We start from the raw sequence: 26,602 nt of genomic DNA on the forward strand, positions 1-26,602 counted from the left end.
CCCAAGATCATTACATAAGACTCCTCAAAGTTCTCTGCTTGCAGAGGGGGGCTGGGCTAGGATTTAGAGGTGAAAGGAGGGATACAGAGGAAGCATTGGAGCTCAAGAGTGGAACAAGACCCAGGTGTGTCAGGATGGCAGGAAACTGGCCCCATTTAGGCCTCAGAAAAAATTGTCCGAGGCCAAGTCTGCCTTGAGTGCTCTGCGGCTCGGTTTTCTGTCCCTGTCTCTCCGGTGGCCTAACACCCAGATGTTCTGTCCCCAAGTCCGGGGCTTTTTCCTATTTCCTGATCCAGCTGTGTCTGAACGGGAACCGTCCAGAGATCAGCCCTCCCACCAGAAGGAATGATACTGCTTCCTGCTGGGGATGTCAGGCATCCTGAAGATCTGGCAGGACATACTTCGCAGTCTGGGGAGGAGTTTGGGAAGGGGAAGTGGGATTATCCTAACTCCTCACTAAATTATTCTGAGTACAGAGCTCGCCTCTCCACCGTGGATGGACCGGTCCAGATTTTAGGTGTGAGGTTGTTGCAGTGCCCTCCCACACAACCTCCCCAGCCCCCACAAAAGGAAGTGTGGCAAGAGGGACCACAGGAAGACAAAGACAGCCCAGTTCCTTGACTTTGACCATTTCAGAAAATCAGTCTTGAGCATCGTTCATAGTTGGAAGAAATGGGTGACAGCTGGGCCTGGGGGATTGGACGATTGCAGGGATCAGGGATGAGGGAGGAGCTGGCGGGAGGAGGTGTGGACCTCGAGGTGGTTCCTGGCCTCCTTTGTGGAGGGCCCGCCAGTGCCAAGCCAGTGCGAAGCCTGTGTTGTGGGTGGGGGGGAGACGGCAAGGACGAACTAACCCTACTCCCCAGCTGGTCAGCCGCTAGCCGTTCCATTTGGAGAAAGGTTTCCATAGGACCACTGCAGTCCCAGGGAGTTCCTGGCCCCCTTTCCAGACGATCTGAACGAACCCTCTGGACTAAGAGAAAACGACCTGGCCTGATTGTCCACATAGCTGGGGATACACACCTTAAACCTGTCGCCGAAGCTATTCCAAGGAACTTTGCAATGAATGATGGGAGTTCGGGGAAGGAAGTGCCCACCTGTATCTGTTCCCCCCACTTTGATTGTGACTGGTTCAACAGTCTGCCTCTGACCTCATCCAATGGTAAAGAAGATATAAGGTTAAAAAAAAAAACACCACCACCAAACATTGCTAATTCTCCGAAGTATCTTCTGCTTATTTCAAAATTAGAGGACCCACAAATTTTGGTCCCAATGGGAAGTCACACCCACTTTGCTGGCTGGGTCCGTAAGCAAGGCACTTTCCCTCCTTCAGAGGTTTGTTTTTGTTTTTGTTTTTGTTTTTCAGTTTCACTGGAGGGGTTTGAACTCAGTGATGTCAAAGATCCCTTCCCATGATTAAAAAATAAAGTCTACCCTGGCTAGTGTAGCTCAGTGGATGGAGCGCGGACTGCGAACCAAAGTGTCGCAGGTTCGATTCCCAGACAGGGTACATGCCTGGGTTGCAGGCCATAACCCCCAGCAACTGCACATTGATGTTTCTCTCTCTCTCTCTACCTCCCTTCCCTAAGAATAAATAAATAAAATCTTAAAAAAACTGCCTGAAATTTCTAAAAAAAATAAAGTCTATGGGTCTATAATGTCACAGGTTGCATCTCCATTAGCTTAGGGCATGTTATGAGTTGAATTGTGCCTTCCTCCCAAATTTGCGTGTTCAAGCCCTAACCCCCAGTACCTCTGAACGCGACCTTAGCTGGAAACAGGGTAGTCGCATATGGCATGAGTTAAGATGAAGTCTTTCTGAAAAAGGGAGAATGTGGACGCAGACCTGGACCAAGGGAGAATGCCGTGTGAGGACTGGGTTGTCCTGCCAGAAACCAGGGAACAGCAACGATTGCCAACAACCACCAGAAGCTGGAGGCGGTCACGAAACCCATCCTCCCTCACGGCTGCAAAAGGAACCAACTCTGTCAACGCCTCGATCTCTTCACCCGAGCAAACTGGCACGGGGCACAAGTGCCAGTGGGTGCGCGGGGAATTCCAGCGCGTCTCAGACGCCCCCAGTATGGTTTCATTGTCTGCCTCACCCACACGGAAGGCTGCAGCTAACTGGAGATGCATGCAGGAGATTGCAAACTGGCTTCTCCTGGGACCTACTCTGTGCTGGGTCCATACATTTCCACATCTCACAGCCACCCTGCGAGGCTTCGGTCTCCCCACTTAGACTGAGCAGAACATCATGGCTCTGAGAGGTCACACTCCCACATCCAGGGCGTGGCTCTCAGTTTGGGCCGCACGCTAGATCCCATGGGGAGCTCAAAAAAACACTGATGATGCCTGGGTCCCACATCCACGGATTCTGATGCAATTGGTCTGGGGTGCTGCCAGGCACCAAGATTTCGAAAAGCTCCCCAGGTGGTTCTAATGCAGAGCCAAGTTTGAGAAACCGGATCTGGCGTGTTTATTCATTTGGTCACTCACTCAACACATATTTGATGAGCAACTACTGTGTGCCAGGCATTGTGCTATGTGCCTGGCACACGTCAGGTCACAGAGTCACCGTACTGTACCAGCCACTGAACATTTAGTGCACAAGACACAACAGTCATGAAAGAGGAACAGACTCGAAAGGTTAAGGTAGGAAAACCAATCAATATAGCAAAGCAGTACTACAGAGAGGGAAATTTTGTATGTGCGTGACTTCCTCAGGTGTGACCCGCAGAAGCTAAGTTTGCTTTTGGAAGAATATCCTTTGGGTTTATTGTTGTTTTTTTTTTAATTCACATGACAATCCTTTTAGTCAAGCATGTGGAATGGACACGTGCTTGTGGTACCCTGCCCTTTGAACACCTCACCTTTTGTGAAGGAGGAGATACAGCAAAATCTAAAAGCATTGTTTGGCTGCCTTGCTGATTACATCCTGGTGCGCGTTAATAGAATTCATATAATAATCATCATCATTATTGTTATTTTGAAGTGCACCCTGGGTACCAGGAATTTGGGGAACACTTCACACCTATTATATCATTCAGTCTTCACAACACTTTTCCTCGTTTTACTGGTGAGGAAGCAGACACCAAGAGGAAAAGAGACCTGGCCAGGGTTACACCACTGGGTGGTAGCCAAGTTGGAACCACAGCTCCATCTATTTGATGGCAAGACCTCCCAGCTAATTACACCCAAGAATGACAAAGTGTTATCTACAGTGCTTCCGGGGAATCAACAAGAAAACAAAATGATTTTGTTATTACCTTTCCCACATACACACTATAAGAGCAGATATTATTGCAGAGAGCCATATTAATGAATGCATTTTGCTCTATTGAGTCCAGCCTCAGAGTGCTTTGCGACTTAGAAAATATAACTTGTGAATGGAAATTGAGCTGAGAGTTGGGCAGAAGTTAGGAACGCTAGTTCGTACATGAACGCAGTTTTAGATTTTCAGTAGTGTCCTGTGTTAAGAAGTAAGGGAGGTCAAAAGACGGGACATTAGACCCAACAATGTGTAATGTTTTTTATTTAGTCCAACATATTAAAAATATTATCATTTCAACATGTAATCAATATAAAAATATTCATTTTACATTCTTCTTCGTACTAAGTCTTTGGAATTCAGATGTATTCTGCACTTAAAATCCATGCACAACTCAACTCAAACTGGCCGCATTTCAAACTCTCAGAAGTCAGGCATAGACAGCTCTGCTTTCAAGAAACCGCCCAGACGCGCGGCTTGCAGACACACAGGCCTGCGAGATTGAAAGGGTTAACCGCCCGCACGCCAGGAGGACCTGCGGAGTTGTAGACCTCAGCTCTGCGGAGCATGCTGGGAGTTGTAGTCTGCGCCCGTCCACTCTTGGGTCCGGTGGGCGTTGTAGGCCTCGGGCTTGCGGAGCATGCCGGGAATTGTAGTCCGCGCCCGCTTGTGGCGGGGTCTGCGTATCATGGCCGTCTACGCCGCGCTCTCTCAGTCTTCCGCTTGGCCCCAGAAAGTTTCGGTTCTGCCCAGCGGTGGACCCACGAGCGCGTAAGTGCCACCGGGGGACCAGCCGGACTCTGGGGTTGCGTAGGCTGCTCTCGGCTCCCCAGCGGAGAACTTCCTTCCAGTCGCGGCTGGTCACCTGTTGCCCTTCCCGCGTCTCCCACAGACCCCTCCCGGGCCCCTTGCCCAGCGGCCCGGGGAAGTAGCTCAGGCAGGTGATACTGACCCTGGAACCCAGGCTGCCACTGGTGACCAGTTAGAACCCCCCCAACACCAGCCCCAAGACCCCTAACGGCCGAGGGGCCGCAGAGGAACCCACCTTGTGAGGGGTGTCAGAACAAGCTGGGATGTTTTAGGCACCGGAGGACAGGTCCCCAGGTGTCTGCTTGCATTGGCCCAGAGGCTGGCCGACCTGAAGAAGCAGGTTCCAGGCTCAGCTGGGCTAGCACAGCGCGGACCTCCACTTGGAGAGACTCCACTGATGTCCCGAGGACGGTTTGTTCATCCCGGGACATGCTCCGGTCGCGGCCCGTCGCGCTTGCCCCACTGGCCCTGTGCCCTGGCGCAGGGTCTCGGGATCGCCCCCGGGCCACCTCTCCCGAATCGCCCGTGGCTTTGCGGGTTGCCTCCGGGCGGCCGCTGCTGCGGACCTGATGGAGTCCGTGCGATGCAGAACCTAGGCTGGGGGTGTAGAGAGGGGGCTGACTTGTACTATTTTTATAAGAAATCTTGTGGGGTTGACACATTAACCACGTGCTTGCATCTCCGGGTGGCTTTTGTCACTCTTCACAGTTCTCATTGGCTGCCCCCTCCAGAAGAAAAAAAAGAAAAAAAAATAGAGCACCAAGTGAAGCATGGCCCGTGTTGGCCACAGGCTCTCTGCCCCTCTGCTTGTCTGGCCGCAGCCGTTTCCTTTTCCGGCAGAGAAATGGGTCAGGGGCTCTGAGGACGGAGGATCAGGCCTTAATCTGCTCACGGCCCTCCTGCCACCGCCAGCCTTCGGGTCCCTGCCATCTGCGTAATGCGGGTGCTGGGTGATGCGGCCGCCGGCAGAGAGGTGTCAGGTGGAAGGTTTTCTGCGTTCCGTGGCTCCCACCTTCTGCCGTGGGCCCAGGTTGAGTGAGCCGCACTTGACCCCCACCCCCCTTCCGTGACAGGACCCGTTCTTAAAGTATTGAATGCCCCGTGCCGGTTGCGGGCCATTATTGTTGTCACCCCGGAAAGCAGAGTTAATCAGCTGCCTCGGAGATGGGCTGTAGTTTCTCTGATTCAAAGGATCTGAAAGGGCTCTTGCTTTGGGAAATGGGTTTTCTGCCTCTTTTGTTTTTAAATTGCTTTCAGGATTTTATTAGGGAAGCAGTTAAACACAGGATCTTTGAAAGAATCGTGTAGTGAGCCCACGCCCACCTGTTAGATTCTGCAAGTAATATTTTACTTGGATGGTTTTTGTAGTTGTGTTAGAGTCAGCCCTCTGCCCACTCCTTGATCTTTGCTCCTGGTGGTTGGTTTCCCGGGACCCAAATGGGTTCCGAAGCCACGTGTTTAGCCTGGTCCTTTTCGGGGGACAGGATGGCTCCCACAGCTGTTTGTGAGGAGAGGGACCGCTTAAAACAGATGTCTGGAAGGGAAAATTATTCTCTACCCTTTAAGGTTCTTCTGGTTGGACTACTAGTCAAATTAACATAAAACAAACGGGTAAGAGAAAAACAAGCTAAAGTTTGATCATACGTAACCCTCCTGTATACATGGGAGAGACCCAGCAACACTGGGCAGCTCCCCCAATGGTGGAAGCCATCACCTTAAATACCGCCCTCAGCTAAAGAGGAAGGCAGGGGTTGGGGGTGGAGGGACAGTGATGGGAGGTCACCAGGTGAGCCGGGAAACACGGGGGTGCGGTTGTCACACAGATGTCGGCCCTGCCTGCCCCGTGGAATGCAGAAGCAGGCCCGGCACAGGCAGGGGGAACACCCCAACCAGCCAATGGAGATTTCCCTTCCACATGTGAACGTCCTTTTACCAAAGGAAGCTTCCAGGCTTTCAGAGCTTCTCCCACATCTGCCCGTTTCCGTATTTTGCCATGCATAATGCGCATTTCGCCCACATTTTTGAGGGAAAAATAAGGATGTGCATTATACATGGGTGGTACCTCACATACCTTGTGTCTGTTCTTGTGTTTGGTAATATCCGTTGCGTAAAATTTCTTGTCCCATAATATGTTCCAGAGCAATGCTAAAATTCCTTCATAATACAAAAAACAAGTATCTAAATATAAATAAATAAAACAATTAAAAAATTAAAATAAAAGATTTTTTTTCCCCTTCAAGGTTGGGCCCAAAACTTGGGTGCGCATTATACAGGGCAAAATACGGTAACTGAAAATAATCGGTATCCCAAAGAGGCATCTTTTGGAGTGGTGAACTCTGCTCCCCTTCAAGAGCAGCTGGTGACTTTGACCCACGTTGGTCGCCGAGGCCGTGGGCTGCTGCGTCCAGAACACGCAGCCAGCACCCATGGCCGGCTGACCACCTTCCTCCAGGGGAGAGGCTTGGCTGAAGGGTGAACTGTTTTCTGGTGATTCCAGGGCCACGTTTGTTGACTCAGGCCTGGGACGCCTTTGACTCGCAGCAGAGGAAGTGTGTCGGCTAGCAGGGGGCTCCTGGTGAAAACCATGGCTAGGAACCCAGTGGGCAGCTCCGGGCGCTGGAGCGGCCCAGGCAGCGCAGCGGGTGAGGTTCGCTAGCCGTGGCGTGTCATGGCCGGGAGCCGCCCGTAAGCAGACATGAGTGGAGTCTGACCTTGTCAACATCTGCTCACCTGGTGGAGGAATGTCATTGTCTTGCTCGAGAGACAAACTGTGTTTTCTGTTTGTAATCTCAGTGCCAGTGTTTGTTTGTTTGTGTGTTTGTTTTCAAGCTGTTGATTGGTGTACGAGCCTCTGTTTGAACGACTCAGCAACCCAGTGGGGTGGGTATTGAGTTGTTTCCATGAGACTGTTTAGCTTGCTGTTTTTGAATGTGTCACTGCACTGTCCCAGCAATAAGAGCTTCACTGTCAGAGCACGTGGGCTCCGTGGCTTTTAGAGGGTGAGGGGGGCGGAGCTGTGCTGCCTTGTCCAGGAGGGGAGGCGTGTCCCCCCTCCTCACGTTGGAGCCAGTCACCCAGGTGGTGGCAGTGGCTGACCACTGGTGGTCCTTCCCCCCCCCCCCGCAGCTCTCGGTGGCATTTGAAAGACACCAAGTGGCTCTTTGTTCCTGCTTTCAGGGATGAGGGTGTGTGTGTACATCCGTGTAGTTCTGAGGACAGACAGGAGAACTTTCGGTCCGCTTTTGGTCCTGTGGCTCTGCGGCTGGTTCAGGGGTCAGGGGCAGGTTTGACCAACCATCTGGGGCAGGGGCCGGTAGTGCACCCTCTGCCTGGGGCAGGAAACTGTTAGGGAAGCACTTGCAATTTAGAAGAAAAACTTGAAGCAGAAAAAAGCATTCCAAGCAAGTCATTAGCATGCAGAGAGCTAGGCCAAGAGAATCCCTAGAAGGGTCCATGAGGGGCTGGACCACTGACCCCTTAACGTGGAGCTGGAGGGAGTTTTTCCAGGGCACCCGCAGACTTGGTTAGTCAGGTCGGGGGCACTTAGTAGGAGCCTCAGCCCAAGGTGACTGCTGAGGATGCCTGCTCTTCTCTTTCCCCGGCTCCGCAGTGAAGGCAGGTCAAGGTATCCTCCCCTCATTGTACCTAAAAAACAAACGAACAACCTTCCCCCCCCCACACACACGCGCACACACACACACACATACACATGCGTACATACACTCACATACACAAGGTAGGAAGAGGTCAAATAACACCCTCAGGACGGAGATATTTGCTAAAATTGCCTGGAAATAGTTTGGTGAGCTAAAGGCACCGTGGACCTCACCCCATGCTGGCGTGATCTTTATTGCGTTATTCATTGCACGATAGGTAATGGGAATTTCACATGACTAGTCTGATTCTAAATTTGAGTAGGTCCAAATTGGCGAGACTCAGCTACAGTTGATAAAGAAGACTGTTTCCTTGCCCACTGCTACAACCCCCACAGCCCTGGTTCTTGCTGCCCCTCGATCTGCCAGCATAGCCCGGCCCCTGCCCCACCCATCCCTGGGTCGCTGCCCTTGTCACCCCAGGAGCACAGCCGAGCTCAGATCCGTCAGTGCCTCCCCCACCCACCCTCGCAGTGTTCCTGTTGGATGGTTCCAGACCCCGACTTCAGGAACAGAGGAGGCCGAGGGCCTTGGGCAGCGCTGGGTGAGTGGCGGCAGTGCTGGCTGGGTCAGTGCGTCCGGCCAGGTCAGTGCGTCTGAAGTCTCCATCCCCTTCAAGAAAGGGAGACGATTGCAAGCAAGGAGTGCTTGGGAAAGATGAGTCAGGCGTACGGTTGGTCAACATTTTAATTATAGGTCTGAGGGTAGGGCTGCCCAAGGAGCCGCGGCTCACGTGTGCGGCAGTGTCTCCCTCCGGGCCGGCCTCCGACAAACTGAGCACTCTCCTAGGCACCTTCTTGAAGCTCTGGTGAGGGCAGCCCGCCCGCCCACCCACCGACTCAGCGCCGAGCCAGCGGGACCGTGGGCCCTCAGAGCCACAGGTACCATCCCAGAGCCCCGCCCACAGACGGTAGCCGGGCAGTTGCTCCTGGGTGTGCTGAACCAGGCCAAGGCAGCGGACTCTTCCAGAAAGGCTTCCTGCTTTGACCTGAACTTGTTAACACCCTTCCTGGGTCTGGGTGGGATTTGTTTGAGAGTGGGAGGAGCCCCATTGTACCGTGCCCTCTCTGGGTCAGTTCTCAGTTCTTGTGTTATTGTTGTCAGTACTTGTTATGAGCAATATGACGAAGTTTGAAGGCCGGACCGGGCTGCCTTTCATGCCCTAGATATCCTCCTCCCCTTCTGATCCTTCATTTCTGGATACTCGGATGCTGTATTGCCCCTGCCAGAACCCATTTCTGGGCGACGAGAATATTAGTCATTTGCACCATAGTGTAAATAAGTTTATGTGAGTCAGTCTTTGTACCTTGGTTTGGCACTCAACTGCTGTGTCTATTGTCTAAGGCCTTTAGGGCTTCTGGGCAGGTCTAGGGGGAATTTCAAGGTGGGGGAAGATCCTTGACCTCTCATATAATACCTAAGCCATGACTAGGTGTTCAGACAATAGTCCCAGGTAAAACAATAGTAAAAAATGCATTTAGTCCCTTTTCCTCTTTCAGAAGGTTGGGTGTTGTCAGACACTCTGGCTAAGCTTAAACATGATTTTGAGTTGTTGGCAAGAAAACACAGTGTTCTCCCAAGTGGTTAGTGTCAGAATTGGATTGAATTGTGGGACACCAGGTGTCAGAAGTGGTTCCTGGTGTGGGAAACAGCCACGATTTGGTGTTAAGAGTGTTGTGAGTTTAAAAAAAAAAGAAAAAGAAAAAAAGAAACTTCGTTCCTCAACCAGAGGGCAAGGCTATCTGGAGACACAGGAGCTGAGCACAGTGTGGAGGGAGACAGGGCCCTTTCTGTGCTCGCACTGGTCACCAGCGGCCGCGGATTAAGGAAGAGAGAGGGCGCGGTGCTGAGTCACGTCCCTTCCAGACCCGTGGAGTCGGCGTCCCCGTGGAGGCCGTGTCTTTCAGGGAAGCCCGGCCTTCCTAAAACCGGGTGAGGAGGTGACCCGCGGCCCTGGTGGGGAGCCCCCTCGGCCTGCGGGCCCAGCACCAGGTTCTCGGGGCTCGGTACTTTGGTAGTGACGCGGGCGGTTTGGAAAGGCAGCTTGCGCGGTCAGCAGCTGGCACCGTTCACCCCGCGGCCCGGGAACTGGGCTTCAGCGGGGCACCGGCCGGGGTCAGGCGAGGAAGGGCCGCTGGGCTCGGGCCACACCGGGCGGCCTCACCAGAGTGCCAGGGAGTCTCGAAGGAGCTCGCTCGTGTCTGTGTTCGGCTCATCGTGCCAAGATGCCAGTTTGGTTTGCCCGCGTTGCTCCCTCACGCCAGACTCCACAGAGGGCCTCGCCCTCAGGTTTCCAGGAAACCCGGCTGTGGTACAGGCCTTGCACTGTCCGGGCCGGGCCGGGCCTGCCGAGCTAGCACAGAGCACGGGGTCTGTCCTGATCGCCGGCCGGCGCCCCACCCCTCCCACGTGCGCAGGTCTTGCCTGGGCTTCAAGTAAACACGCACGCCCAGCAGGCTTCCTTTACGGTCGGTCCGTGGGCGTTAGTCATCTTCCTCTGGGACTGGTTCTCCCAGAAGCTGCAAGGCTCTCTGTGCTGGCAGCACTCTAAAAAGAGGAACGCCGTCGCAGAAACAGGCTCCCTGTACCCCAGCTCCCCCGCAGCCGCCCTCCTCGTGCCCTTTCCACCGTGTGTCCCCCGAGGACCTCCGGCCCATTTTTTTCAGGCCCGGCCCCGCCCAGCTGCCCTCACAGCGCCCACCCCTCCTGTCCCTTCCCCAGGCGGAATTCGCTTTCCCCTCTCTGCGGGCCCACCGCACACAGCTTCCTAAACTCATCGCAGTGCAGGTGCTGTGGCTGAGACGTCATTCACAGCGTGTGAGTTTTGACAACTCGAAATACGTTTGTCAGATACTTGCGGTCACGTGACCACCACCATAACCAAGATAGAACAGAATTGCCCCCCCAAATTTCTGTGTACTCTTTTGTAGTCAAAGCCCCCCTTCACCCCCAGCGCCTGGCAACCAGTGATCTGATTCCTCCTCGATGTTTTGCCTTTGCAAGAACATGCAGGTAGAATCGTAAAGTACGGAGCCTTTTCAGTCTGGCTTCATTCACGCAGCATAAAGCATTTGTTGTGTGTGTAAGTGGTCTGTTCCTTTTCACTGCTGAGTGCCCATCACTTTCTGTCCACGCACCTGCATGGACCTCTCCTGTCGTGTCTCAGTATCTGGATAGTTCTCTGTCTGTCTCCTTGGTGCCCAGCCGAGCTCCTAGGGCCGGGCTGGGCCTTGCCCACCTCTGCGCCCCCAGCCCGCACAGAGTAGGTGGTGGCAGCGCGTGGGGCCGGGCAGCTGTGCACTGACAGTGATGGGCCTTGATCCTCTCCCCCACCAGGGGGGCCGAAGTGCCTGCCCGGGCGGCGGAGCCCCTGCAGAGGTGCGGGCCAGCCTGGGCGCCAGCTCTCCCCAGGGCCCTGCTCAGGCTGTGGGCAGGGGCTGGGTGGCCTGGCTCCTTGTAAGCACGCCACCCTCGGTTTGCTGTCTGTGGTGGGCAGGTGCCAGCCCTTGCTGGGGAGCTCCAAAGGTTCCGGATCCCCTGACTCGCTGGAGCTCCATGTCCTCAGTTCCTGAGGGTGTGTGTAGGATTGTGCCTGTCCCGTTCCTCCTCGTCTGGAGAGGCCTTCTTTGGGCCTTGTTTTTACTAAGTCACAGCTGCCCTGGCTTGTGAGTTAAAAATAGGCCGGGCCTATCGGCCCTGTGACAGGCCCTCCGCACCCAGGCTGGCTCTGGAATGCTTGTGTAAATATTTGGAGGAGCTGGAGGCTGCTGACCATCTCTGTTCCAGGATCTTCCTGCCTGGACTCCCAGAGCAGTAAGGGGACGACGGTGGCGGCTGGGTGGGGCCGCGTGGCCCTCGGGGCCGCAGCACCGCGTTTGGGAGGTGGCTGGAGGTCGGGATGGTCCCTGGAAGTCAGTGGAAGTGGCCGACCCTTTGCTGTGGTGGCAGTGGCTCAGCTGCACACACACCCACGGTGTGACATCAGACTGCCGGGGCGTTCGAGCCGCAGCGGCTCCCTGCCGGCCTGTGGTCTTAGGGAAGCTACGCGACCTCTCTGAACGCCAGTTTCTCCTCTGCACAGTGTCCACCCGGTGCTGCTGGGTGACCTTGGGAATGGAAATGGCCCCGTGGGCCCAGTGCACAGTAGGTCCTCGTTCAGTGGTGGCCGCTCCTATGGCTACCTCCAGTCTTGCCAGCTGCTTTGCCAGCAAACCTTCTAGCTTCCCGTGGACACCTGGGGAAAGAAGTCGGGGTTCGGGACGAGGACACGGGGGTCTCCAAGTACGCACTCAGGCCTCTTTTTGGCACTGCTCTCGTCTCCTCATCCTTGTGGGGTTCGGCCGCTACAGTGTCCCTAAGTCACTTCAGCAGCTGCCCTAGTAGGATTGGTAACTCGGGACTCACCAGCCGCAGGAGGACAGTAACCGAGCTTAAAATAGAAGTGTCCCTTCACTGGTGCCAAGGGCCGCCCGGGCCCCCGAGGACAGGCCGGCGGTACCTGCCCAGCCAGGCAGAGCTGGCCTCTGGGCGCCTGGAGCTGCAGGCCTGCCCCGAGGGAGCCGCTCCCCTTGGCCCAGCACCCCGAGGGTTCGTGTCCTGGTCTCTGGCCCCCCGCCCCCAGCAGTCCTCAGAGAAGGGTGTGGGGGAGCCGGGGGTCGGGAGTTGGCAGGCTGGTGGACCGGGTGGGGTTGGTCTAGTGCCGGCCCTGGTTTTGAGGGAATGGGGGGGCCACCGGGAGGTGTTTTTAAAGGTAGAGAGTGCAGCTGAGCTGAGGGGGCAGGTTAGGAGGGGAACTCACAAAGAATGGGCCACACTGTTGGGTGTATTTTGTTTCTTTTTAAGGCCCCAGCCAGTTCCCTGTGTTTGAAGGTAAGTGTGCCCGGAGCTGGCCAGGGAAAGCCCGCAGAGCCAGGCCCACACGGGAAGGTCGAGCCTGGCCTGCTGCAGGAGGGTGCCCGGCGGGGCAGCGCTGGGCCCAGAGCAGCGACCGTGCCCCGTCTCTGCGCCAGTCTGTGACTGCTGCTTCCTCACCCCCGCCTCCCTCACGCAGGTGCCAGCATGGGGTCTGACCTCTGCTGACCGGACCACCGGGCAGGAGGTGCGCCGCCAGGCCAGGCGGCCTGCAGCCCGTCGCCATGGCCTCGGCCAGCGTGGAGAGCCAGCTCCAGAGGATCATCCGCGATCTGCAAGGTACGCCAGGCCACACGGCGTGCGGGTTCGGCTTGGAGGAGCCGTCGCCGTGCCGTTGCCGCTGCCAGCCGAAGTTCAGCCCTTCCATCTGTGGCCACCCCGGGGGTAACTGGGCCCTCGGGGCACATCGTGCCACAATGTCCGGGGCTCAAGTGTCCATCCCACAAGGCCGGGAGAGCTGCTGGCCCTCCTCGCAGGGCCCTGGAGGGGCTCTTTGTAAACAAAATCAAATACTCCTTTGCGGTCTGGGGCTGATTTCTGTGTGTGTGTTCTTGGCTGAGTCGTGAGCCTCAGGGCTCTGATGGAGCTGGGAAGAACAGTCTCCTTCCCTCTGAGCAGGAGACTGGATGCCCGTCCTTCTCGCTTCGGTGTCTCACCTGCTCGTGGTGGGCAGGCGGCCTGTTCTGGACGGACTCCAGCGTGGGCCTGCCGCCTCCCGGGCATCCCCTCGCGAGGCCTGGCCCGGGGAGAGAGACCGCCGCGCGGGCCCCCCCTGGAGGGAGGCGCGGCGGGAGGGTCCCTGCGAGGGGCAGCCCAGGGCCCGGGGTCTGCCTCTCTGGGGACGGTCTCCCAAGTCTCTCTGGGGCTTCTGCACGGTGGCTGCCTCAGGCTGCAGCTCAGCGCTTCCTCCCCGTCACAGGGTGCGGCGCAGTGACACCCTCGTGACAGACAGACCGCTCACACACAGCAGGGCCCGCTGCAGGCTCTTCTGCCAGGGCCCGGTGCTGTCCTCATTCTGAAGGTCACAGTCGGTGAGATAAAAATCGCTTTCTCAGGCTTATCTCCTATTTCTGTAGCTCCTCGGGCCTCTAATAGCTAATAATTCCATGGCATTTCACGTGTGCCAGGCACTGTCTCACACGTGTCTTATGCGTGATAAGTCAGAGTCCTCACGTGCAATTCCGTGCCGTGGGACTCATCGTTATTCCCACTTTGCAGATGTGGAAGTGGACGCAGAGAGGTTCAGTGACTTGCCCAAGGTCCCACGTCCAGACCGCAGAGTCTGGCTTGCACACACACCCAGTTCAGGAGTCTGCTCTTAACTGCACCCATCTCCCTCCAGCTAAAATGCTGGGTGCTTTCTAAAGAACCTACACACACACGCACGTGTGCCCAGGGGAAGTGAAATGCCAGTCTCTGCAACTGACCTTGAGAGGTTTCTCCTCAGCATAGGCAGGCTTCCCTGTTCAGTGTCTGGTCGGGGACCTGGCGCCCCTCACTGGAAGGGAGGGAGGGAGGAGCCCTGGTGGAGCCGCCCCCTCCCCTCCGCAACACTGCCCCCCGCCGGAAGGAGGGCGGGCATCAGCATTTGCTCGGTCGCCCTCGTCTACCCCGTGTTCTGGCTGCTTCTGGGCACCCCTGACGTCCCACAGCCGTCTCAGTGCCCTAGACCCGGCCCACGGAGCACTCTGGTGCGAGTTCTTAAAGGCACCACATTCTCGGGACCCTTTCTTTCCATCTGTCAGTGGCTGTCTTAACAAGCATCCAACAAATCGGCAGCCTCTGCCGTGAGAGCGGCACGTCCTTGGCTGAGGTGTCCTGGGGCAGCGCCCAGCCCTCACCCCCCCACCCCCCCTGCAGGCAGCCCGCTGCTCCTGGGGGCGGCAGTTACTCGTTGGGCTTTGGTGTCAGGAGGGCCGCGGGTCAGCTCACAGCTCCGCCTTTGAACCCTGGAAGATGTCAGACAGGTCCCTCCCCCTTTCCAAGGTGCGATTGCTTCCTTCCCGTGCAGGGGAGGATGGTGATGACACCCACTCCTTGGGTGCTGGCAGGGCATACGTGTGATTCACAGGAAACCGAGATATCCACAAGTTTTGTGTCTGGGTTATCAGAGATCGGTGCTGAAATCTTGACACTTCTTTGAAGGAAAGGCTCTTTCAGAATGTCAGGAGTTCCAGATCAGTTTGGGAGCGTGAACCCAGCCTAAGCATGGAGAAGGGAAGCTGAGAGTCTTTTCACCAAGGCCAGCCACAGCTGACACTTTACTAGGGCACAGCTGGGCAGCAGTCACTTACACGAATCCGTCCCAAGAACCTGTCTTCGCCCTGAGCTGACTTCGCCGCAGCTCAGGCCCAGCACTGGGCAGACCTGTTCTTGGCCGAGGTGCGTGAGAGCAGGCCCTGGGGCTCCTTTTCTCGTGAGACTTGTCGGAGAAGGAGGTAGTTTTGTCGTCCAGCGCGTTCCAGCCATCTCAGCTGGGGACATTCTTCTAAGTTCTAAGCCAAACCCAGCCTCTCACAGCCCCCTCCGCCCCGCCTCACAGCAGGGCTGAAGGCGGTTTCCCCCTTTTCTGCCCTGGGAGGTCAGTTATCTTAGAAGTTACGGGGTGCACTCTGGGCAGGAAAGCGCCTGAGAAAGCCAAGGTTCCCGTGTAAAATTCGACGTCATGCTTACTCCTTTTCACCTTTTAGCAGCTCTGGAGTTGGGGTGTGTTGAAATCAGTTGCACCGTAGATTTGTTGAAGTGATATTCCTGCCTCACGGAGCTATATTAAAGGAGAAGGACGTGCAAAGCCTGGCCCCTCGTAGGTGCCCAGTTCCCAGAGCGGGTCCTGTCATTGTCACTCTTGGCATCGTTGTCCTTAGTGTTGTTTACACGTTCTGGGTCTCCTTGGAGCCTGCACTCCCCTGCACTGAGCAGCAGGCTGGTACTGAGGAGCCGTAAGCAGCGTGGCCAGGGAAAAGGGCAAGGCTCTCTGGAAGCCAGCGTCAGGGCCCTGCTGAGGGACTCGCCCCACAGCAAAGCTCTGTTGAGCAAACGCTGCGTGTGCACTCGAGGCCTGCACGGTGGGCCTGCAGGGCGGACCCAGAGTGTGCCCACCCAGTGAGCTGGGGCAGAGCACCGGGCTCTCAGGACACCTGGGCGCCTTCTGGCTCGGCCTTACGTCCCCGTGGGCGTGGGCCTGGCGCTGCACGTTTCCCCTGTGCTTCGCCATCGTCGACTCCCTCCTCCTCGGGCTGCCCGGGCTTCTGCTTTTCTCTCGGAGGTCCAGCTCCACCTGGTTACACGTTCCTGTTTGTTGTCTTAAAGGTGCTGTGACAGAACTGAGCAAAGAATTTAAGGAAGCAGGGGAACCCATCACAGACGACAGTACCAGCTTGCATAAGTTTTCTTACAAACTCGAGTATCTCCTCCAAGTAAGTGACTCCTGGAGTGTGTAGCCTCTGCCCTGCTGTCTTTTGCTGTTTCCCTCACGGCTGACTCATCCGCACTCAGGATGTGGTCCAGGGAGCTCGGGGCAGCCCTGAAGCTGTCCTGGTTTGACCGACGGTCTGGGTGGCCCCCATCGAGGGCACGGGCCTCCGAGTGCCATGCTCTGGGGAATCAGAAGGTCACCCCTTAGGATGACTTCGGGGATCCAGAACATTCTTTAGAGATGTAGGTCAACTTAAGGCAAGTAACAAGGTCACTGTATAGCAGATCGTAGCTTTGGGGTGGTCACGTCCCCTTGTGAAAGTCTGGGGAAGCTATCGAACCTCTCTCTGCCCTAACGGATACGCACGTGTGTGCACAACCAGGCACACACTTCCCAGCAGCCTGCGGGCCCTCTGAACGCGGTCTGGCCGGACGCCTGCTTCCGCGTCTGCTGCGCCCTAGTGCGGTCCGCAGACCGGCAGTGCCAGTGTCCCCCAGGAGCATGTCAGGGACGTGCTCCTGGTCCCCCTCTGATGCCCCGAGTCAGGATCTCTGCGGTCAGCCCAGGAAGGAGTTCCTCCTTTAACACGCTCACAGCAGAACGCTTGTGTGTGCTCGGTTCAAGTGCACAGGTCTAAGGAACTCTGCAGGCGTGGAAAAACACAGGCAACTCACTGCAACAGGAAGGAAGTAGACCACAGTGGTAACAGAAGTGAACCTTTAGGAGGTGGTATTGGGCATTACAATTTTTTCTTTTCTGTTTTTTGGGGGGTTCTATCCAGATTGCCTAACAGTACGTGCATGCCTTCTACAATCAGAAAAAAGGACTGTGAAATATGCTGTGTTACAGAGAGATACCCCAACACATTTCGAACACCATTCGTTTGCGCCCTCACACCCACCGCGGTGCGCAGGGCGAGGGCCCGCCGGAGGGGCAGCCGCAACCCGTTGACGGGCCCCCGGCGCCTGCCTTCTCAGCCGGTTCTCTGTTTCGCACTGGGAAGGTGTTTACGGACCTTTTGTTTTCTCGCATGTCAAAAAGTTCATTTTGGTTTTGGATTTGAAATGACTCATAACCGACACCGATTTGAATGTATCGTTTATATATTAAGACGTTGACACTCAAGTAACTGAGATAAAATGTCACTAACTCGTTTCCCTGAGTTGGGACATAGTTGGCACTCTCCCTGTTGCCCTTAGGACTTTTCACCTGTATGTCTTTATCATAAGTCGCTACGTATCTTTATCAAAGTCGTTAATGGCAACTCTGGTGGTCTTCCATGCACCTCTGCACAGAGGTCCCTTCAAGAGATAAATCTTTTTTTTTTTTTGGTAGGGGGTGCTGTTATTCCTGAATCTTAGTAGTTGTATGACCTCAAGCTAGTTGCTTACCATCTCCTAGCCTCAGTTTCTTTATCTGTAAGTTGGGGATTAAAACACTTTCGTTTGACAAGAAATAAAAATAATGCCGGTAAAGGGGCTAACTCAGGGCCAGGCAGCTAAGCAGCTGTTGTCATTATTTATCACCTAATGAGATGAATGGCTGTGGTTGAGATCGCCCGTCTCTGTCCCATTCTCTGCGCAGTTTGATCAGAAGGAGAAGGCCACCCTCCTGGGCAACAAGAAGGACTACTGGGACTACTTCTGCGCCTGCCTGGCCAAGGTGAAAGGAGCCAACGATGGGATCCGATTCGTCAAGTCCATTTCGGAGGTGAGCAGAGCAGCCATGGGCCTCCCGTCCTGCTCTTCGCCTGCCTTAAGCATCTCTCTGCAGAGACCTTTGCTGCAGACAGCCAAGGGAGGAAGTGGGGTTTACGGGTGGCAAAGAAGTGAGGAAGTCCAGCCCTGGCTGGTGTGGCTCAGTGGACCGAGCGCCAGACTGTGAACCAAAGGGTCTCCGGTTCGATTCCCAGTCAGGGCACACGCCTGGGTTGTGGGCCAGATCCCCAGTAGGGGGCATGTGAGGGGCAGCCACACACTGATGTTTCTCTCCCTCTCTTTCTCCTTCCCTTCCCCCCTCTCTAAATAAGTAAATAAAATCTAAAAAAAAAGAAGAAGTCCAGTCCAGGGACACTCAGTGCCCACCATTAGCTCAGGGAAGCCCCCTGCGTGAGTGTTTACCAAGCTGAGAGTGGCTCAGTCCCGGCTCTGTTATTAGACCACGACTGCGACCCGCACCTTACCCAGTCTGCCCATGGTGCCCCCCCCCCCCGCCCAGGTGTACAGCATTGTGTTTCTTAGGTAGAAATCTTAATGTTTGCTAGGCTGCTGTCCCTACAGTTTTCCCAGAAAACTTGGATTTGAAAGGAAGAGAGTAACGTGAGATCTTAAGAGATGCTGAAGTGCTGGTGTGCTAGGTAGCTGCCCATGTCCCGCTCCGAGTCCCTGGAGCAGAGCGCCGTGGTTGGCTGCTTTACAAAGCTCCGGAGCAGTCTGTCTTTCTCTCTCTTTCTGCCTCTCCCCCACCCCCCACTCCCGACGAATCTCCTTTTCTCGCAAAGCCTGGTCCATCTGGGAGTAAAGAACTTTACGCATTAGGGAGCAAACAACCCCCTGGATTTAGGACGGGGGGTCTAAAGTGTTCGAACGTTTCCCTTTTGGCGTCTTGTCCGCACGTTTAAAGACACCCGAAGGCCCGCAGACGTGCTCCTTGGCTGGCCTCCGGCAAAGACCTCAGAGTCAGGCGCTCTGGGAAGAACTCCTGCCCGACCCAGGAGCCAGATGGGTTTCTTCTTAGAGCGAGGGACAGTTGGATGGGCTGGCCCGGATGGCTGGGCACTCTCCACCAGCTGCACCCTCTGGCTCCTGAGCTGATGAGGCAGCGTCCGGCCTCGGAGGAGTCTGCTCCGCCAGTTTCTTTCATGTCCAGGCTGCACAGACGGGTCTTGGGGATCGTGCCTGGTAGGACGCTCGGGTCCACGGTGTAGACCGGTGTCTGACGTGTTGTAAAGCTGGAGCGGGTGCTCAGTGTGCCCCCTTCTTCGTGCACCTGGGAGTCGCCCGCCTCTCTCGTCTCTTCCACTCCTCGCAGCAACCGAAGCCTTCGGCGTCCTGCTCCCGGCAGCTGAAGCCCAGGGTCAGGAAATGCTTACGTCCACCCTGCCCCTCTCTCGCAGTGCGGGGAAGCCCATCCAGGCCAGAGAAACTGTCCTCTAGCAGCGACAGCATGCCCTGCCTGCTCAGACGTCCTCAGGGTTTTGGTGGCGGGCACAGGCTCCACTTCGCATAGAGCCCGGCTGTCTCACCTGCTGAGGGCTCTGCTCTCTGGGCACCACTGGGCAGAGTGGCTTGGGGTGTCACTAGCAGGGTGGGCCGCTGGACACTCGGGCCGCCTCGAGTCAGTCATCAAGTGCCAGCCAGGCCAACGAGCCAGGAGGAAGAAGGTAGTGGACAGGAAGCACTGCGGGGCCCCGTAGGCCCCTTTGGTGTGGAGGCAGCCATTGGACTAAGGCAGCCCCAGGCTGCAGTCAGCCACTGCTGCAGGCTCACGGTGGGCTCCACCTGGACTGCACGCCTCTCCCCGCGGGGGCAGGGGCGGAACTGGGTGCGGCCTGGCCTGGAGCGCACTCAGTTCCCATGCACCTTGCAGACTTCCTGTCCTCCGCTGCTGCTGCATCGCTTCCCGGCACGGTGCATGTGAGCTGTGATTAAATGCTAAAAAAAAATCAGGAATTAGGTAATGAAAGCGGACCCATGATCTCAAAAAATAGAAAGTAAAAAGGCTGTGCCGTGTTTTCATTTATAGTACAAAGAAACTACTGTTCTCTTCGCCGAGGGGTGTTTGAAGAGACCTCTTAAAATAAATAGCTCCTTTTATATAAGTATGTAAAATCAGTTAGTAGGCCTGATTAAAACTACAGACTCATGTCTTCCATAAAAAAATTAAATATGCAAAGTGCTGTTGCAGTGGCCGTTTTGCTAACACAGACAAGCCGCCTGCTTGGGAGCTCACAGACCTGGGCTGCCCTGCGAGGCTCTCACTCGGCCCCGTGGGGCCCCGTGTGGGTGTGTGTTTGCACGGCTGCCACGCTTGGCTTCACGGCCCCCGGCTCAGCTGTTCGCAGCTGCCCGCGGTTCCTGGTCGTCCCCACCGGACACTCCGTCCTCACCTCGCTCGTCAGTGGCGAGAGCACTCAGACCCGGGGGTGGCACTGAGACTCTCCGCTGGGCGTCTGGCCCACCCGGCTGCCTGCAGACATGCCTCGGTGGGCTTCTGAAGCCCGCGGCAGGCTGCCGCCCACCCCCATTTCCAGGTATCCTGACTTTTACCACAAACCCACAAAACTCATGTGGAAAATATCTTACAGCATTTACAGCTTTTGGGGTTTCACACCTTTTTGTTGTTTAAAAAACTTTGTGTTGTGGTACCATTTCCTCAAGTCAGCAGTAGGAAGTCGTAAAGCTCTGAGTTAAAAGGTGTCTGATTTTGGGCTGAGGCATGGGCAGTATGAATCCTGATTTACAGACTGGCCTCACGTGTCTCCTGTGGCTGCCCCCTTGATCCCGTCTTTCTCGGTGGCTCTGTCTGCAGCCGGCAGAGTCTCTGACCGGCAGACCCCAGGTCCGTCACAGCAGGCTTCCGTGTTCCGGCGTGGCGGGAGAGGTGTCGACACGGGCCTGCGCCCCTGCCCTCCGTCCACCTCAGACTCCCTGAAATAGAACCATGCCCGTTTTCTCATCACCCCGGTGTGACCGGGCCACCTGGAGACTCCCCGCCCACGGCTCTCGCCCCCTGGGCACCTTCTGACCAATGCAGTGAGTGGGCACAGCTGAGGAGAAGTCCCGCCAGGAAAGTTGGCAGATGCGTGGATTTCACTGATGGTCTCATGCGAACACAGAGGAGGCAGTCCCACAGCCGTCGTACCTTCCTTGAAGTGCCCCTTCCACACTCTGCCCTTTGCCCCCTCTGCCCCTCCACACGGACTCCAGCCGAGCCCGATAGGCCTCTTCCCCTGCGTCTGCTCTCCCAGCAGCCCCCAAGCGGCCCAGACGTGAGCCGCACGGAGACCAGCGCTCGCTCAGGCTCACTCCGGGGTGTAGAGCCCTTCACTGACTTCCAGGTTTTACTCTGGGTGTCCCAAGTAAGCCGTGCCGTCCTCCTCCGACTCCACACCCAGAGGGCCCAGTGGGGCCGAGGGGGTCAGCGGCCTTGCAGTGCAGCCGCAGATGCTGGGGAGCCTCCCGTGGGCACACCTGTCCTAGCGTGTCTGCCGGAGTCTGTAGATCGTTCTTGCAGGGAGCCCGGAAGACGCCGACCCACTCCAGGCCTCGCGCTCAGGGGTGGCGTCATCAAATGTTTCAGGTCCTTCGAGAGACGTGAGTGAAGCCACTGTGTAGGCAGGGGCGGGTGACGTGTATTACCGCCCTGTTCCTGTTTGCTGCAGGCCAGCCGTGAGGCCGGGTGTCTGCGTAGACTTCGGCTAACCGTTCTTCATTTCTGTGTAACCTTCTTCCAGCTCCGCACATCTCTGGGGAAGGGAAGAGCATTTATCCGCTACTCCTTGGTGCACCAGCGGCTGGCCGACACCTTGCAGCAGTGCTTCATGAACACCAAAGTGACCAGGTACGGGCGGGCCAGCACTGGGTTGGCCCTGCGCCGTGCACGGGTGGACTGGAGTCCCTGGTCAGCAGTGACAGCTGCAGCCGCGGTGCCTGTCTGGGGCGCACCCGGCACAGCAAAGCCCTCCCGGCTCTGTCCCCTCCCCTCCCAGCCGCAGCCCTCGACACCCGTGGGGCTGGAGCACTGAGTGCTTACAGGTGAGAAACGCGAGGCTCAGGGAGGTGCTCAGTGCCTTCCACGAGGCCCCACCAACACCGAGTGGGTCGTAAAGCAGGAGTCGGGTCCAGCTCGCTTAACTCCTGCTGCCAGCTAGTCGTCCCTGGGGGGTGGCCTGTCCTTGGTGCTGGCCCTAGTGATTGTACACGCCCCACTGGTCACCAGTGGGGTGCAGCCTTGGCCTTTCAGCAGAATTCCCTGTGGGGTTTTTAACACCACTGAGCCTGGGCCTCACCGCGATAACTCAGGCACTGAGTTAATACCTGCCAGGCACGCCTGGGCTCCCTGGGGAATGTGACAGCGACCAGTTTGGGAGCCTCTGTGCCACTAGTGATGGAGTGGGTGGGGCGGGGAGGGGATTGAGCCTGTGAAGCACGGGAGGGGCGGTCAGACCGGGAGCTGCAGGCCGTTGGGCACCTCCTCGGGTGGCCCCGCACCCCTTCCCACTCTGCCTCCCCTCTCTGCCTGGGGAGCGCCCCTCCAGTTAACCAAAGAAACTGCTTCTGGACCTTTTAAAAAAGACCTGTGGGGGAAATACTTTGTTTCCTTTTGTCACCTTTAAGATGGGCTTGCGTAAAGGTGTGTTTCTCACGCACGAGACATGCGACGGGCTTGGTGAGTTCATGTGAGTTGCAGGAGCACGCTCGATCTGCAGGTTATTTTGTTCTGGAGGTTGGTGAAAACCATCACGGCAGCCTGGCCTCCGGGGGCCCCCGGTGCACAGACTCAGCCAGGGTGCCCTTTAAACTCGTCCGTCGTCCGTTTAAAGTCCTCCTGCTCACAGGAAGTGAAACACCCAACAACACACAGTGCGGGGCTCTTGTTTGTTGTCTTTAAAATGGGTGCCAAGACAGAAATTAGCAGTGAGTTCAGTGTCCTGGACTGAATTCTCCAGAAGAAATAGGAAATGGGGTTATTTACCTCTCACAAAGGAAGTGTTCTTCCCCCCGCGGCCACCCTTTCTTGGCAGGTGATTGAGGTTTAAGGTTTCTCGTATTCTTTTTGGGAGATAGCTGTGATAGAAATAATAAACACAGAAGCATCTAGTTCATCTCGGCAATCCCTGTGAGGAAGTGCAGCTTGTTTGCGAGCTGTGTGCTCCTGCAGTGAAAATCAGATGGGGGTGGGGGGTGTCTGTCTGTGTATTTAACTTCGTAACCTGAGTTAGAACCGGGCGAGGCCAGGGCATGCCGAGAGGACCCATTAAATTCACTCTTTGTGTTCCTGTGTCAGCCTGGTAATCCGCACCCTATTGTCTCCCTGCAGCGACTGGTACTACGAAAGAAGCCCCTTTCTGAAGCCGAGGCTGAGCTCGGACATTGTGGGCCAGCTCTATGAGCTGACCGACGTTCAGTTTGACCTGGCGTCCAGAGGCTACGACTTAGATGCCGCCTGGCCGACGTTTGCCAGGTATCCGGAAGCATCGCTTGGTTTGAAAGATGGGGGAGAGATGCCTGGAGGTTTGAAGGTCACCGCCAGTCTTCTCAGAGCACTTTTGTCTGCTCGGCAGACATATAAACCTTGGCAACACTGAGGCCTGTTAATCGTACAGACCTGGTTGGATTATGACTCACAATAACATCCGAAGGCTCCGGCCTTTAGCTAACCTGACTGGCCAGGTGGTATGAGTGAGTCTGGAAACGCATGTGCAAAACCCAAGGCTTGTAAGTGTGCCAAGGGCCTTGGTGTGGAAGTCTGGGGAGGAGCCCACGGGTGCTTTCCCATCCGTGTCTTAGGGGGGTGTCTTAGGGGGTTATCACGGGGGCCTTCCTGGCAGTAAGAGAGGGCGTGAGAGCGACGGCCCACCCATGTGAGGGGTGCTGGAAGGTGTTTTCACCTTTCACACCGGGACGGCACTCCACACGGCATCCGGCTGAATCCTCGCAGCACTGCGGGAGGGAGGGAGGGAGGGAGGGGTGAGGGCACAGGCTCAGAGGGGAGGGACTCGCCCAAGTCACGCAGCTCGCGGGCAGCAGGGCAGGGCACCAGACTCAAGTGCAGCCTTCTCTCTTCGCTTTGCTTTCTGTTCATAATGCTTTTAAAATTTCAGTTTTCATAGTTGGTATTAGGGCATACTTTCTGCATAGAGAATAGTACTGAATATGATGATTCCCGTGTACAATTGAATAGTTAACATTTTGCCACATCTACATCACATGTAACTTACTGACTTTGAAGTGATTTCAGAATTACAGAAAAGCTACAAAAGTGGTACAGAATACTCATCTTTTCACCCCGATTTGATCCCCCAAGTATCAGTACTTTACCAGGAGCGTTTTCTTCTTCTTCCATGTCTGCACGTTGGTTTATTCCCTAAGCCATCGGGGAGTAAGTTACAGACTTGCCTTTCCTCTACTCCAGTGCACTCCAGTGTGTGTTTCCTAAAATCAGGGGCGTGACCTCAGTACAGGCATTAAAATCAGGAAACTGACATCGTTACAGTACTACTGTCTGATCTACAGACCTTGTGTACGTGCTAAGAACTATCCCAGTAATGTCGCTCATACTCGTCGTCCAGGATCACACGGTGCGGTTGTCACCGTGTCTCCAATCCGAAACAGCCCTCTTTCATTTGGAACAGTGTCTCAGCTTTCGTTTTTCATGGCGTACGTTTGTGCGAAGTGCAGGTCGGTTGCTTTGTGAAATGTTCCTGAAGGAGAGTTTGCCTCTCGTCGCCTCTGCATGAGCGTGTCTCCTCCTCAGACTCGGGCTGAGCAGTCTGGCAGGAACACCTCTGAGGCTGTGTCCTTTGTGGCGGGATGCCTGGAGTTGTTCTGCTCCGCCGTGAGCTCAGCCAACTGTGACAGTTTGGCCTAGGCGGTGTTTGCCGGGGCCCTCCTGCAGTGACTGTCTCTCCTGTTGTGGTCTATATGCGTCTTATGGTGAGACACTCTGAGATTGGGTTACCATCTTGTTTCTTTCAGTCTTTCATCTGTTAGTTGTTGCATCCATTGAGATAATTCGGGCAAGAGTTGTTTTACCACGCTTGTATTCTTAAATGTTTTTAGATGTGCAGTTCAGTCTGCATACCTTGCATCATGAGATAGCTATCCCTTTGCAACTTGCTTTTTCTACTCCACACTGTTTTTGACATTTTGTCCGTACTGGCACACGTGTTTTTTTTTTTTTTTTAAGATTTTATTTATTCATTTTTAGGGAGAGGGGAAGAGGAGGAGAAAGAGAGGTAGAGAAATACCCACTGGTTGCCTCTTACACACCCTTAACTGAGAACCCAGCCCACAACCATGTGCCCTGACTGGGGATCGAACCAGCAACCTTTCGGTTTTCAGGACACCCAGCCCACTGAGCCACACCAGTCGGGGCTGCAGTTCTATAGACGTATAGTAGGGTCAGCAGCTCGGGCCCATAGGGCGGTGTGTAACAACTGTGGAGTCTGTGGCCGCCTTCATGCTACAGTTGGCAGAGGTGAGTTTTGACTGAGACCATAAGGCTTGCAAGCCCAGAATGTTTACATCTGGCCCTTCCCAACAAAAGGTTGCTGGCCCGTGGTGCAGAGTGTTCTGCCACGTGAATTAATCAGCTTGTCTGTTGCCCTAGTGATACGGGTTCCACCCTCTGCACCGCTGCAGACAGTGCTGCCAGGAACACCCGTATGCCTCCTGTGCACGCGTGTGTGTGACCCTCTGTAGGCAGACCCTGAGATGTGGGATTGCTGGGCTGTGGGGACCAGCAGTTTTAAAACGCAGTACTTGTAGGTCAAGGAGAGGACTCTGCTGAAGCGAAAAGGTGTTCAGTCCACACCGTTCCTGCTAAACGGGGATTCTCCCACAAGTCTTTGCGTTGCCGGGCTGTCGGGCAGAGCTCTCTCCAGTGCGGGAGGGCTCTGCGTCCACACTGCCCAGTGCACGACCTGAGTGGAACGCAGTCTGGGACGCAGTGGCCATGGGCGCCTGAGCACAGTGCGGCCTTCATTTACCAGGTTGGCCGCTCCTTCCTCCTCTCTAGCAGACACCAAAAGTGAAGGACAATTTAAACCCAAGGTCGGGAAACATCCTGTTCACTTAGTTCTTTTTTGGAACTGGGAGGAAGGCCGTCGTGTTTAAACTTTGGCGATGGAGTCCATTTGCTACAGACCAACACAGATGTGCTCTTTGGTGGAAACTGTTGGGTTTGCCTTTTCACACTTTCTCTGCCCGGGAAATCCCACCTGCCCCCGTCTGGCTTTCGTGTGTGTGTGTATGTGCGAGCGCGTGTCCTGCTCTGACACAGGCATGTCTGTTCTGTGGCCCTGCAGGAGGACACTGTCCCCCGGCTCCTCTGCCTACATGTGGAAGCCCCCCAGCCGAAGCTCCAGCATGAGCAGCTTGGTGAGCAGCTACCTGCAGGTAATGCCAAAAGGCCGGCAGGTTCCTCGCTCTGGCGCCTGCCAGGGCGTGCTCTTCCCTTCACAGCTCAGGGCGGTGTTCTCCGACACCTGCTCTTCCAACCGGAGCAAGACCCACTGTTTTCTAGGGTCCGGGTTTTTACAGCCAAATAGAACTTAGGCCTCATAAAAACGGAATTCTTTTAGAGGCTTTAAAAATGTTTGAAAAGAAGCAGTTAACACTGCGGTTAAAAGCAACCGGACTGTCAGATCCGGACTGTCGCCTGCCACCTGTGTGCCCCCCGGGAAGGTGACGGACGCCCCAGAAGCCTCAGCCTCTCACCCGCCCAGTGGGGAGCGTAAAGCCTCTGCCGCTGGTCGGGGGGATTGACTGAGGGAACACGGGAACCGTGCCTGCGGGGTTGACGCAGCGAGTGCCCGTT

The 26,602-nt window shown here is 55.7% G+C and overlaps 1 protein-coding gene across 6 annotated transcripts in view; it reads left to right on the top strand.

Moving 5' to 3' along the window:
• Positions 1 to 3,632: 3,632 nt before the first annotated feature.
• FYCO1 (FYVE and coiled-coil domain autophagy adaptor 1) overlaps positions 3,633 to 26,602 on the top strand; it is a 70,716-nt gene continuing 47,746 nt past the window's right edge. The window contains exons 1-7 of one of the 6 annotated variants that reach the window (XM_045857188.1): positions 3,633 to 4,042; positions 12,785 to 12,924; positions 15,955 to 16,061; positions 17,645 to 17,770; positions 21,516 to 21,622; positions 23,102 to 23,245; positions 26,091 to 26,181. In XM_045857188.1, coding sequence (XP_045713144.1) covers positions 12,870 to 12,924; positions 15,955 to 16,061; positions 17,645 to 17,770; positions 21,516 to 21,622; positions 23,102 to 23,245; positions 26,091 to 26,181 — 630 coding nt within the window. In that variant the 5' untranslated portion in view covers positions 3,633 to 4,042; positions 12,785 to 12,869. Of the gene's footprint in view, positions 4,043 to 8,596; positions 8,616 to 9,403; positions 9,667 to 11,458; positions 11,548 to 12,202; positions 12,322 to 12,784; positions 12,925 to 15,954; positions 16,062 to 17,644; positions 17,771 to 21,515; positions 21,623 to 23,101; positions 23,246 to 26,090; positions 26,182 to 26,602 lie in introns of those variants that run through there. The other 5 variants (XM_045857183.1, XM_045857187.1, XM_045857185.1 and 2 more) reach the window with 5 other exon arrangements.

Source organism: Phyllostomus hastatus, unplaced genomic scaffold (genome assembly GCF_019186645.2).
Source record: "Phyllostomus hastatus isolate PE091 unplaced genomic scaffold, TTU_PhHast_1.1 phas_scaffold_129, whole genome shotgun sequence".
Taxonomy (NCBI): Eukaryota; Metazoa; Chordata; class Mammalia; order Chiroptera; family Phyllostomidae; genus Phyllostomus; species Phyllostomus hastatus.